The 12,997-nt window shown below is 30.5% G+C and overlaps 4 protein-coding genes across 4 annotated transcripts; 3 read left to right on the top strand and 1 right to left on the bottom strand.

Annotated features, from left to right (window-relative positions):
* Window positions 1-83: 83 nt before the first annotated feature.
* On the top strand, window positions 84-3,038 carry Tgt (tRNA-guanine transglycosylase). Its single transcript, XM_085187478.1, has 7 exons — window positions 84-290; window positions 371-555; window positions 637-934; window positions 1,441-1,684; window positions 2,305-2,473; window positions 2,551-2,745; window positions 2,847-3,038. The coding sequence occupies exons 2-7, from the start codon at window positions 424-426 to the stop codon at window positions 3,000-3,002; spliced, it is 1,194 nt and encodes a 397-aa protein (XP_085043604.1). The 5' UTR covers window positions 84-290; window positions 371-423; the 3' UTR covers window positions 3,003-3,038.
* On the bottom strand, window positions 3,030-5,411 carry LOC146541535 (coiled-coil domain-containing protein 25). Its single transcript, XM_085187500.1, has 4 exons — window positions 5,147-5,411; window positions 4,979-5,070; window positions 4,757-4,903; window positions 3,030-3,363 (listed from the first exon to the last, which is right to left on the bottom strand). The coding sequence occupies exons 1-4, from the start codon at window positions 5,217-5,219 to the stop codon at window positions 3,052-3,054; spliced, it is 624 nt and encodes a 207-aa protein (XP_085043626.1). The 5' UTR covers window positions 5,220-5,411; the 3' UTR covers window positions 3,030-3,051.
* An 857-nt stretch (window positions 5,412-6,268) lies between these two features.
* NC2beta (negative cofactor 2beta) lies at window positions 6,269-7,902 on the top strand. Its single transcript, XM_085187514.1, has 3 exons — window positions 6,269-6,772; window positions 7,063-7,226; window positions 7,688-7,902. The coding sequence occupies exons 1-3, from the start codon at window positions 6,532-6,534 to the stop codon at window positions 7,835-7,837; spliced, it is 555 nt and encodes a 184-aa protein (XP_085043640.1). The 5' UTR covers window positions 6,269-6,531; the 3' UTR covers window positions 7,838-7,902.
* Window positions 7,903-10,735: 2,833 nt separating this feature from the next.
* On the top strand, window positions 10,736-12,793 carry LOC146541533 (uncharacterized; the record flags this gene model as incomplete). Its single annotated transcript, XM_085195339.1, has 3 exons — window positions 10,736-10,993; window positions 11,607-11,807; window positions 12,442-12,793. Coding segments are annotated over 3 exons (534 nt in total), but the record flags the coding sequence as incomplete, so codon positions are not given.
* Between the last annotated feature and the right edge of the window lie 204 nt (window positions 12,794-12,997).

Genomic DNA, 12,997 nt, shown 5'->3' with positions numbered 1-12,997 from the left:
AGCCGTGAATAGAACTTCGAATTTGTAATTTATTTATTAATATAGTATTGGTAGCCCTAAAACGCCATACTCCAAGTCAAAAAATATTATCTTATAAGTCATAACATAACCTACAATAAACTTTTATTTTTAAAATTATAATCTTAATCTCTTCTCTAGGGGTAGGCTATAGCGCTATACCGCTGTAATCTGTACAACCAAGAATAGAAGTTTATCAAGTTTATGTTAGGATTTCATTCGGAACGTCATAATTAAAGTTACATTTGAATATTTTTAGTTATTATCAATAAGTATGAAAAATTATAGTTGAGCTAGTATATAATTCTTTTTGAAGCTTAATTGTCTTACTAAAGGAGAAAAATTTTTCCAGACAAACTACAGATAAATTTTACAGTAATAACCGGGCAAAAAGTACATATTATAATGGGAAGTAGTACTAAGGCTTTATCTTTTAGTATTCATTCAGAATGTACTGTAACGAGAGCGCGAGCTGGATTAATGAAGTTACCTCATTACGAAGTCAAAACTCCTGTTTTTATGCCCGTCGGAACACAGGTGCTGTTTTAACTTTTATTTACAAACCTTTTAATTGTGATTTGTTTTTAATAACTCACGGTTTTTTGTATACTTTTTTAGGGAACTATGAAAGGAATATTGCCAGATCAATTAGAAAAATTGGACTGTGAAATTATTTTAGGAAATACATATCATTTAGGAAACCGGCCTGGTATTGAAGTACTAAGAAAAGCTGGAGGTCTTCATAAATTCATGAGTTGGAAGAGGGCCCTGCTTACAGACTCTGGAGGATTTCAAATGGTTTCTTTACTCAAATTAGCAGAGATAACAGAAGTAGGAGTCAAATTCAAATCACCTTATGATGACACTGAAATTATGCTTACTCCAGAAAAATCTATGGAAATTCAAAATTTTATTGGTGTGTTTCCTATATTAATTTTAAACAAAACTAACAATCAATTGAAAATGAAAAAAATGAAGTAACACATTCACAAGTGATATAAAATATTCAAAATAGTAAACATAGAGTCATAACAACAGGAAATAAAAAAATTTACTCCACTTATTAGTGGAGTCAATTTTAATTTATGAAAATTTTATAAATCTAATATTACATTTTTCGTAACTTAAATATTATAACTGAATTAGTGGTTAAGAAGTATTACTAAAATCAGTTTTACTACTAACCCTCTGCCTAGTGTTAAGACAGGGAACCTAGTGTTAAGACACTCCGTTGCCCTGTTTCCGTACAACACTAGAGTGAAGAAATGGAAATATAATTTTAAATAAATAATTTGAGTACGGATTGAACACAACCAGTTGGTTTTACAGTCACATTTTGCACCCCTGCCCCCCCCAACTGGATTCAAAAAGTATTACTATTACACATTATATAACTTCTAGAAACATGAATTATATTTACAGGAGCAGATATTATGATGCAACTTGATGATGTAGTACAGACAACATATCAAGACTATGATAGGATTAAAGAGGCAACAGAACGAACCAGCAGATGGCTTGATCGTTGCTTAAAAGCTCACAAAAGACCTAATGAACAGAACATATTTCCAATTGTACAAGGCTTGTTGAATGGTGAACTAAGAAGACAAAGTGCTCAAGAACATATGACCAAGAATGTTAATGGCTTTGCTATTGGAGGCCTAAGGTAAATTAGAAAAAATAAAGATTTACTTACTTTTATATAAATACACATTAGATTTTATAAACAATCATCAGTCAACGTCACAAAAAAAGAGATAAAACTAATGTTTGTGCATTTTGTATTTAATATGTACCTACCTATGTGTATGTTTGTTTCTATTGTGTGTACAAATAAAGTAATAATAATAAAACGAATGTACATAATGTGTACATAATAAGACTGTCCTGCTAAAGAAAGTGTACACATTTTAAATCTAAGACTGTCTGCAGGCCATATATCACAATATATTTTCTTATTTACTTAAAACAAACTTTAATAATGACAATTATCATTTGTAAGCTTATGCATGTTTATTATAAACAGCAAACATGAGCAGTAGGACGACACTCCATTTTCTGCTTTTCACTTGAATTTAGTTTATCTTCTTTGAATTTGCATAAGTGGCATAAAAAGAAAATATTTTATCCCCCTGTGTGGAAATTATTATTGTATGCAGCCCCACTGCATCAAATTAATCTTATAATTGTTATATATTTGTACATATGGAAGAATGTATATACATATATACAATTTGATTATTATGTATAAAATTTGTGTAATAATATTTGCCATATCATCTTCAGTGGTGGAGAAGCAAAAGATGACTTTTGGCCCATGGTGAGTTTAGGAACAGAAATATTGGATAAAAATAAGCCAAGATATCTAATGGGAGTTGGTTTAGCAACTGATTTAGTTGTATGTGTTGCTCTTGGAGTGGACATGTTTGATTGTGTTTACCCAACTCGCACAGCAGTAAGTTTTTGCATTTTTACAAATACATTTGTAGCATATTACTTATTATTATATCATATATATTTTATCTTTTATAGAGATTTGGGTGTGCACTTATTAATAAAGGCCAGTTGAATTTAAAACAGAAGATTTATGAATCTGATATGAATCCTATAGATACCAAATGTGACTGTGCAACTTGCAAAAATTACACAAGAGCATATTTACATTGTATTGTATCAATGGAAACCGTTGCCTGTCACCTTATATCTGTACATAATATAGCTTTTCAGGTCAGCTTTTTAGCCATTTTACTTTGTTTAACTGTTTTACTATCTACATAATTATTATTTCTTATATTATCAAGGTATAAAGTAAATATGGTTTATTACAGATGCGACTTATGAGAACTATGAGGGAAAATATACAGAAAGGCACTTTTCCAGAATTCGTAAAGGACTTTATGTCCGAAGTATATCCTAAGAAAGACCATCCAACTTGGATTGTTAACTCTTTAAATTCTGTTGGAATAAATGTAATTGAAACTTAACATCATAATTTAAATAAAACCAAAACATAATATTTATTATTTATTTAATTTACATGAAATCATCAGAGTCATTGCCATCATAATTTGTTGTCATATTTTCAGTTTTCATTAGAGTAGAATAACTTCTTAGTTCAGCTTCCTCCTTTTTACGCTTTTCTTCTTCCTTCTCCTTTTCCTTTTTCTCTCGTAATATTTTTTTTTTGTCTTCTCTCTCTAATCTATCTCTAGTTTCTCTTTCTAATCTTAAATCCGGAAATGCTTCTTTTTTTGTTTTATTAAGTCTATTTATTGTTTCGTTAATTCTTTTTACTACTCTAACTTTTCTTACATCACGTTCTTTGTGGAAAGCAACTTGCCCTACCTATAAAAATAATATTTTTATAAGTAATATAATTATTTGTATCGACAAATTACATCTAATGTTAAGGTGAAGGAAGGTTGTCGACGTTGGGTAACATTATGAGATAGGGGTTGCGGAGGATCTTAAATATTGTGACTTCACATTTAATAATATATACACAATTTCAGAACTGATTTTAGTTTATTAATTTCTATGTATAAAAATTCGGAATATTTGATGTTATGTTAGAATTTGGAGAGTTTTATTACAAATATAACCAACTATGACAAGTATAAGGATCACAAAATTGTGAAATTTGTGAAAAATCTTTCTTTGATTTTGTTTGCATGGACTTTATTGTCAGGCTAATTTCATTGAGTAAAATAAAAGAAAAAAATATGCTAGCTATGTAATTTATGCAATAATATCTTTTAACTCAATGCCACATACATTTACTAAAGTCATACAAAGCCTTTCTACTTGCCTTTGAAATTTATGTTAGAAATTTTTAACATCATCAGAAAATATTCATCACTGAACAATTTTTTTTAGCTTCATGCTGTATGTATCTCATTCATTGATATTCCCTTATAATAATTTATTACATTTTATAGTTACAGTTTATTTCTTAAAAGTCATAGCAGGGTGAACCTGGGAACCAAGTGTTCACAACGCTCCGTTCCCATTAAGACACTTTCATTCCCTATTTTATGATGTATTCTGGAGGCTTTGCATGTTAAGTAATTGAACTCAATGCTGCTCAGTGTCAATAGAGCAAAGAATATGAAAATATTAGATAATTAATTCCCCTGAGAGGGAATCAAGTCCCATTGTGTTTAAAATTACACCATTGTGTGTGCCACAATGGTTTAAACATTTCTTAAGAAGTTGTAATCATCTCTCTGAAGATTTTGTTAAACTGCTAGAGCTCCACCTCAAACCTTGTTTAGTTATTGATAACTATATTGATATATAGAATGCTTATTACATTGATTAACATTTATTAAACACTATATTAGTATGTCTTTGAGCAGTTTATGTCGAGGGACAACCTGACCAAAAAACTGAACTGGTTGCTAGAATTGAGTACTTTTTAAATGGTTTTAATTTGTAAGTATTTGAATTTTATTGTATAGTTTATTCTGAAATGGTCAGTGAATAAAGGCTTATTTTATTTATATTAGTATGTCTTATAGTTAAGATGGGCCACTAGGATTTCATAACAGGCTTTTAGAAATTCATAATTAATTATAGTCTACATAGTATTACCATCATTAGGTTTGATCAAGATCCAGTTATATTTACATGAAAAATGAACAAAATAATGATAATGAAAGATATTTGCATCATGTTCAAGGTGTTGCATTTTATTTTTAAAGATATATGAATTACGAAGATTAATAATAGTACATACCTCCATGCTGGGTGTTTTCTTCAGATTTGCCCACATGGTGTAAACAATATCAATATCATTCATTTTATTACCCATTATTGAATTAGCCTTAACTAATTGACAGGCATCATCAAGTACTGAATTGGGTATGTCGTCTATCGTTTGACCCTAGAAATATTATATTTTAAAGAAAAGTGTATTTTATGCTTAAACAATCAATAAAAGTAAGTGCTAGAATCTCACCGGCGATAGACGAAGATAAACGTGTGCTGAAGATACTTTGTCAACATGAAACCAAACATCTTCAGGCCAACCCCATTTTATTAAATCTTCGTCTGAAATACAGAATAAATGTTAAAAAAATATTCTTAACTTCTTTCGTACATATAAATAGACTATAGATCTTATTACTTTCATGTTTATCAGCTCCCATAAAGAGTGTTACTGGAGGTGATACTATACTACTCGTAAAATAGAATACCATTATTTATAAAATAATAAATGAACACTTGAAACAAACAATTGCACATACTACAAAATGACATTTAACTTATGCGGTTAGCGGAGCGTTATGGCATTTAAAATGTCAATGTCATTGTCATTTAAAAACAAAGATACTAGTTAAATTTTCTAATTTAATTTTTTTAAAGTAAGGACAAGGTAAGCGAGCGTGCGACCCCATGTAACACCAGAAAAGCTACAGGTGCGTTGTTGGCCTTTCACGTATCATATCAACATGGAAAAACTGCCACAAGTAGGCCATTCCACAGTACACCTACATTTTGTTGAATTTTAGAATTGATATATATATAACAATGTGTATAATAATTCCATTTAAGCATATCGTAAATAATAAACAATAAGCATTTGGCATGATGAAATTATTTTAAACATTTAAGTGATTTCGACCGAAATGGGACTAATATCACATTTATATCATACCTATGATATGAACTGAACAATTACAAAAAATGTAAAGAATACTGATAAAAGAATTTAAATTAACTTCAAGTTGTATACCGCACATAGTAGGGTAGGCAGAAGGAACCTAGAGTTAAGACACTCCGTTCCCCACTTTCCAACGAATTCTGGAGGCATTGCGTGTTAGAGTGGCGGAACTCAACGCTGCGCTTTTGCTTCGACACCACAGCGAAAAAAGAAAACATAAATTTTAAATAAATATTTGATTTCCTCGAGTCCCCACTCGAATTAAACCCACAAACAGTCGATATTACAGTCACACTTTGTGCCCCTGCGCCACTCATGCCTTGGATAATTTTAATGGTTCGAATTGTTTTAATCATTATTTTCCATCGAAAATATCCTAACTGCGTGTAACGGGTTCAATAAAATCAATGCAATGGTATTGCAACGCCACCCTTATTTTACCTGTTTTGATTTTTTGAGAGGAGAGGAGGATTGCCTCCTTATAAGAAAGAAGTTTCGAGCGTACCATACCACATTAAAAATATCCCACATAAAAGACTTTTTATAATGGCGCTGTTTTACCTGTTATCAACCTTTTTCATTGTCATCTGTCAAATAAATGTCATAGTTAACATTAACAAGGGCCTAGCATGAAAAGTCCTACTAAGTATAATATACTAACGTTAAAATAATAAAGAAATCGACCAATTTTTTTATAAATATATTTTAATATTAAGATCAATAATGTTATTTCCAATTCGTCTCATTCATTAAGTATATTAATATTCGTAACTTGATAATCTTGGCTACTTTAAGCAAAGTTCTTTGACGCTTATTTTTGTAATTTTCGTCATCATATAACTTCTATTATGGGTAGTCCAGAAAGAGAATTGTGCCCTCCTCCATCAGAAGAAGATGAGTTAACCCTTCCTCGAGCCAGCATTAATAAAATGATCAAAGAATTAGTACCCTCAATTAGGGTAGCATTTGAATCTCGAGAACTGATATTGAACTGTTGTACAGAATTTATTCATTTAATTAGCTCTGAAGCTAACGAAGTATGTAATCAAAATAACAAGAAAACAATCAATGCAGAGCATGTCCTCACAGGTACTTCATATTTTCTTACAGTTAACATTTCATTTTGGTTTAAATTATAAAATTTTCAATTGAAACAAACTACTGCACATACTACAAAAGCTTAGTACTCAGTAGTAATCTTAAAATTGAATTATATAAAAAGCAACCTACTTATAGTTTTCTTCCCTTATGCTTTTACTTTCATATGACCTGAGAAGTCTCAAGACTGAGACCTATGTTGCTGTGAAAAATTATGTGTAAATTTTATCATCATATCTTCAATGTACATTGTAATGAGTTTTATTTGGGTTATTTATTAGCTCTAGATAGACTGGGCTTTAGTGATTACACAGTTGAAGCAGAAGCAGTTTTAAAAGATTGTAAAGCAGTAGCAGCCAAGAGAAGACGACAAAGTACTAGACTTGAAAACTTGGGTATACCAGAAGAAGAACTTTTAAGACAACAACAAGAACTCTTTGCGAAAGTATGACTCAAATCTTTATTTTAAAAAGAATAAGTTCATAATCCAGGTCTGTTTTATCAAACTACTGGTCGCCAGAAGTTATGACTTCAAATTATCATTATACATTATATCATCATTTACAAATTATACTATGATATAATTTGTAAATGATTTGATAATATTAAATATATTTGAAAATGGAACTTTTCCTATGGTAAAATGGTAAGTGAAATTGAAGCAAGATAATTTCTGTGCTGCCAATATTTTTTGCATATGCAGAATAGGACTTTTGTATCCATTTTTTAATGGATTATTAAAATCGATTCTATAGATAGAAATTTTGGAAACTGAGAAATAACAATAGTTTTGTTTCTATATTTATTTGGTGAGAAATTATATTGACACTTATTTAGAATTAGAAGCAAATGAATAAGAGATTTTTTTTTCTTTATTATTCATAATAATGGTTGAATTAATTTTAGGCTAGAGAGGAGCAGGCAAAACAAGAACAACAACAATGGTTATTACTACAACAACAAGGATTGGTTGGAGTTGACGGGGCAACCCAACCGTATGTGCCACCGGCATCAGGGATGAGGCAAGATGATACAGAAGATGATGACTATTCATAAAATTTGTTGTGTTATGATATGACCTAAAAGAGAGATGTAATTCAAGATTACAACTATTTTGAATATTTTTAGTTTTATTCATAAAAAAAATATTATAACATTTACACTTCAAAAAATAGATGAGTACCTGTGTGAATCACAAGTGAAGTAATGCCTGTTAATTCACAACAATCATTTTCATTTTATGCTTACACACTGCCCCATAATCTGCATATAGCAGGGTTGATAGAGAGACATAGTTGATGGAGTGAAAACATTAGCGTAAAAGAAATAATATGCGATTTTTTTAGAAATATATAGCCTTTCTCTAACAGAAGGAAACAAATATTGCAATTTTTAGAAGAAATATCTTTGTTTTGCCTAAGTGCATCCCAATGATAGCAACTGAATATAATATTGCTTAATTGATTGATTTGATATTAATATCAGCTACCATAAGCGCTTAAAGCAATATTTACTTAAGTAAATCCGATCTGAGGATATTAGGGTGATTTCCTTAGCCTTAGAATAAGTATTTTCCAACTGGTATTTAAATTTAATCAGAAAATAGGATATCAAAATATATTAAAATGATATTTATGAAATAGATAATATATAGTTTTAAAAATCATTCTTTTATTAGTCTGGGTAACTTTGTAAATGTTTTTATTTTATTAGTGCTCTCATAATACTTTTCACCCAATAGACATTCTGCATTCTCAGAAGTCTAAAATACATCAAAAAAAAATCTGAATTTTGTAGTCTGTCAAAATTACCCTCATCATGTGGGTAACTTTGACACAAAGAACCAATTGGTAAAAATACTCAGGCAGGCTTCTACATAATTGATGACGATTTTCTGTATTGAATTTTACTAATTTTTCTGGCATGTACTGTAGAGACTACATCATCATATTAATTTTTTTCAATATCAGATGGCAATTCATTTATAGTAGGGGAATTGTGCTTAAGATGACATACTTTTTGTTTGAAGACAAATATTTCAAATAAATAAAGTCATCTGAGAACAGCATATTGCGTATACTATTATATATTTCATAATCAACGAAATTATTTTAGTTTCAGAACAATCATCTTTCAAACATCATAAAAACAAACAAAAATCGCATTTAGGTCGACCAGTGTAAGACGATATATCTACAGGGTAAAATGACATACTTAGTATGTGGCATAAAAACGCCATCATTATTTGTCGAGCATAGTTCACAAATAAATAGTTTCTTCTTTGCTGGGGGCTTTTATATAGTATTAAGGCCAGATTCATACATGTTGCAAATTTTATGAGGTGGGATTCCATTATCAGTCACTTCCTTTTCCAAAAGGGAAATAAGCTTCGTCACTTGCGGCTATTGAATGCCCTTACTCTAGCAGCCTTATCCATGTCTTCTTGTGACCAATATATATTCGTTTGTAATTGCCAGGCATTTTGTAGGTAAAGCAAAAAATATATCGATTCTATTTATAAGGGTAAGATAGTATGCCATCTTATACTCACGTTATGTATGTCATCTTACCCAATAGATATATGAATTTAATTTTAACCGTTGTGTCAAAAGTTTATAGGTTAGGATGCGCTTTTAACGTAAGTTGTGTCATATAATATTCCTATTTTACATTTATAATTAGTTCAAATAGAAAATCTTTATCTTACATGTCTTTTCACCATCAAGCAAAAGCGAAAGAAAAATTTGTTGCAATTGAAAATAACGAAAACATGAATTATTTGCCCATCTGCATTCATTTGCACCCATACTGAATTTAAGCACTAGCTGCATCTACAGACACTCTCTAAAACGTCACAAGATCGCACTTAGCGCTAATAGTTTCATCAATATTGGTAGTGTGTCATCTTATCATAGTATGCCATCTTGAGCACAATTCCCCTACCTACTTTAATGGTGCTAAAGAAACATTATCTTCATCTATATTTGTCTTTTCCTTGAGTCTTAAGTTTCTTTTAGATATTAAAATTAAGTAACATTTAGTAATTAAAATAAACATTTATCAATAGTGTTGTATAATACGGAAAAGTTTCGAAACTAGTTCGAGGTCCCACTGTCGATGTGATTGATTACAGTCAATCTGGGTACAGACCATAGATTGAATGTAATCAAATTTCGCTACTTTTTTTAATTCAAAATCATTTCAAATTCATACTTTTAAATAAATCTGTACGTATATTATGTTACGGTTCGTTACTTACGTTATACCGTATGTGGAATAAGTTCAAAAACTTAAATGTAAACTCTATCTCTGTCCCTGAAGAAATGCAAGCACTAAGTGGCTGCCTCTGAGGAAGTCGACGACTGAAAGGGCGCCCCCTGCGCGACTCGAACCTCGGCTTTCTGCCGTCGAGCGGACTGGGGTGTTTTTGGTGGGATATCTTTATTGCTTGTATTTTTCCTATATTTATTGTTTATAATAGTCTACCTTGATACTAAATATCAAGTTTCTAGTTCACCTAGAAGTGGGTTAAGTTTTTGATGAGCGAGTCATAAAAATGCCGGTTTTTAAACGTTAATATATCAATAACGGTTTGAGTGAAATTATTCAAATGTTATACACATTTAAAGTTAGTGTCCATGTGTACTAATTAGGTTTACGAATTATGAAAGGCTCAAAAGTAGCTTGAAATGATTCGTATAAAATATTAAATTATAACTACCATAGGTCTACCTAAATTATAATAGACAGATATTTATAGAATTGAATTCTTGATATATGGCGTTTCGAGCGTGCCAGTTGAGACAGATATTTATATGTCAGAATTACATATACATATGTCAAAAACGATACAAAATGTATAAATAATCATTATTTTATTGAATATTGCAGATACCAAAAATTAAAACAATAATATGATATGTACTTATTAATCATGTAATACAACCATGACTTTTTATAAAATGGACAAACATAACAAAGTATTTAAAACCATATACTTACGTGCCATTTCATTATAATACTTTAATCACTTCTAACATACTTATAACATGCGAAACTTTACAGAAATTCAAAGGCAATATTAATAGTATAACAAATATTGAAGAACCAAAAGAAAAACCATGCGCCTTGTTAGCAAAAGATTCAGAATGGGTCGATATATTTCAAAATTCCGATATACAATGCGGTAGCTCGAGTGATGGAGAAAAAGTAGTATTACACTTTGTCATTAAAATATTTTTTGACTAATAATAAGTACAGGTATATTGTTGCCAATAGACCTGATATAGTACTAGTAGACCGAGCGGCGCGCCGCGCAGTGATTGTTGACGTTACTATCCCACATGATGAAAATCTCGTGAAGGCCGAAAAAGAAAAACAATCTAAATATTTGGACCTAGCCCATGAGATTACCGCCATGTGGGATGTCAATGCGACTATCATTGTGCCGATAGTGGTTTCGGTTAACGGTTTAATAGCGAAAAGCCTCGACCAACACCTTAAGAGGCTATCGCTTAGCTGTTGGATGAAGAACCGGATACAGAAGGCAGTATTACTTGAGACGGCACGTATTGTGCGGAGGTTCCTCTCTCTGGAGCCCTAGCCACCGATGGCTTGGACCCTTGTCCCGCCCTCGGAAGAGTGGTTTTTTTTATATTTTTAAATGTATCTTTTTTATAATAATTTATATTTAAAAATGTAAAATTGATTCACTAATTTAATAAAAGTATATTCAAGTTAGTACAATATCTAACACGATAATATTTCATTTTTAAACACACAAGCGTTTACATTGTGTGTCGTTTTACATTGCTTATTTTTTTAGATTGATTGTCAATTTGGACGTAACACACAAGTACAGCCTCTAGCCTTAATGTTTCCAGGGATATTAGACAACGATCCTGAAATGTTAAATAGATTAGTTAATAAAGTTATATCGACAACTGAAATGACAAAGCATTTAGTTGGACAGAAGGCAAATTTCACATGTATGAAAAAAGTTGATCGACTCATTCCAGCTGATAAGGTAATTGATTCATTGAAGTAAAAATTGTTCGGAAGTAGAACCAGTATCCGTAGGTACTGATGATAATGTGTATCTCTTGCTCAGAAACTGGAACACCTTACTCGGGGGTAGTAAGGTACATCTAGGAAGGTAGTCTAGGCATATGTAGATCTAGGAAGGTAGGCATTTAGACATTATTAACAATTCAATGTGCAGCTTAAAAATTATTATCTAAAGGTAAAAATCGTTTGGATTGAGCTCTTAAAGAACATGTAATCTTAAGCAAACATTTGCATTAATATTTTTTGTTTGAAAAGCTAACAACAGTCAAACATTAAAAAATCATAAATTATAACTTTTGCTTCTATTGCTCCCTCTCCTAGGAATATTGTATGTCTAGAAATATTATTTTTAGTTTATATTCAATGGTCAGAATGGAACTCTAGCGTCTAACTGTAAACACGACGGTGGTAGGTTCGATGCCCACAAGGATAGAGAAATTATTTTAATTTTTCATACCTACACACGTAACATCACAACACGCCGATAAACCAAAATAAGTAATTGGGGAACATGAGTGTTCGAAGATGTTTTGTGTTATTAAATATCATATTATATTTTAAATGTACCTATATGAATAAAATTATACTTTCAGAAATGGCTAGACAGCCTTCCAGAAAATAGTACCTCTAGCAGTTCAAAAGATTCAAACTCAAAAAAAAGTAATTAATATTGTACAAGGTAGTGATTGATATTATTAGATATAGATATTTATTTGTTGGTTTGCCTAAAACGAAACTAATTTTTATATTATTAAAGAAATACAATATTATTAAACATTCTTAACATTTCATTATATAATCATTTCGTATAGTTTTTTATTCCTGAGTTTATTCCTAATTCATTTTTATTAATTAATTAATTAAGTTTATTCCTGAGAGATTTGTCGGTGAATAAATAGAAAATAAATGACCCTAGTGTACTACTAATAAAGTAAATTCAGCAAATTTATATATTGTTTTTATTGTAACTAAAGAGGCTAATAGTTTAGTATTTTGTTAAAAATATTTTTGAATTAAGTATTACAGAGTAATATTAACTAGGCCAGTGGATTTTTGAGAATTGGGGCAGCAAATTTGCGGGCACACAAATAAAGTAATAAGTACAATTTATTTTCCTAGAAAGAAAATCCTTATAACGAAAGAACGCTA

Source organism: Heliconius melpomene, chromosome 1 (assembly GCF_056956725.1).
Source record: "Heliconius melpomene rosina isolate 202511_hmr_F chromosome 1, ASM5695672v1, whole genome shotgun sequence".
Lineage (NCBI taxonomy): Eukaryota > Metazoa > Arthropoda > Insecta > Lepidoptera > Nymphalidae > Heliconius > Heliconius melpomene.
Note: the sequence above shows the minus strand (reverse complement) of the source record. Positions and strands in the feature narration are given on the sequence as shown.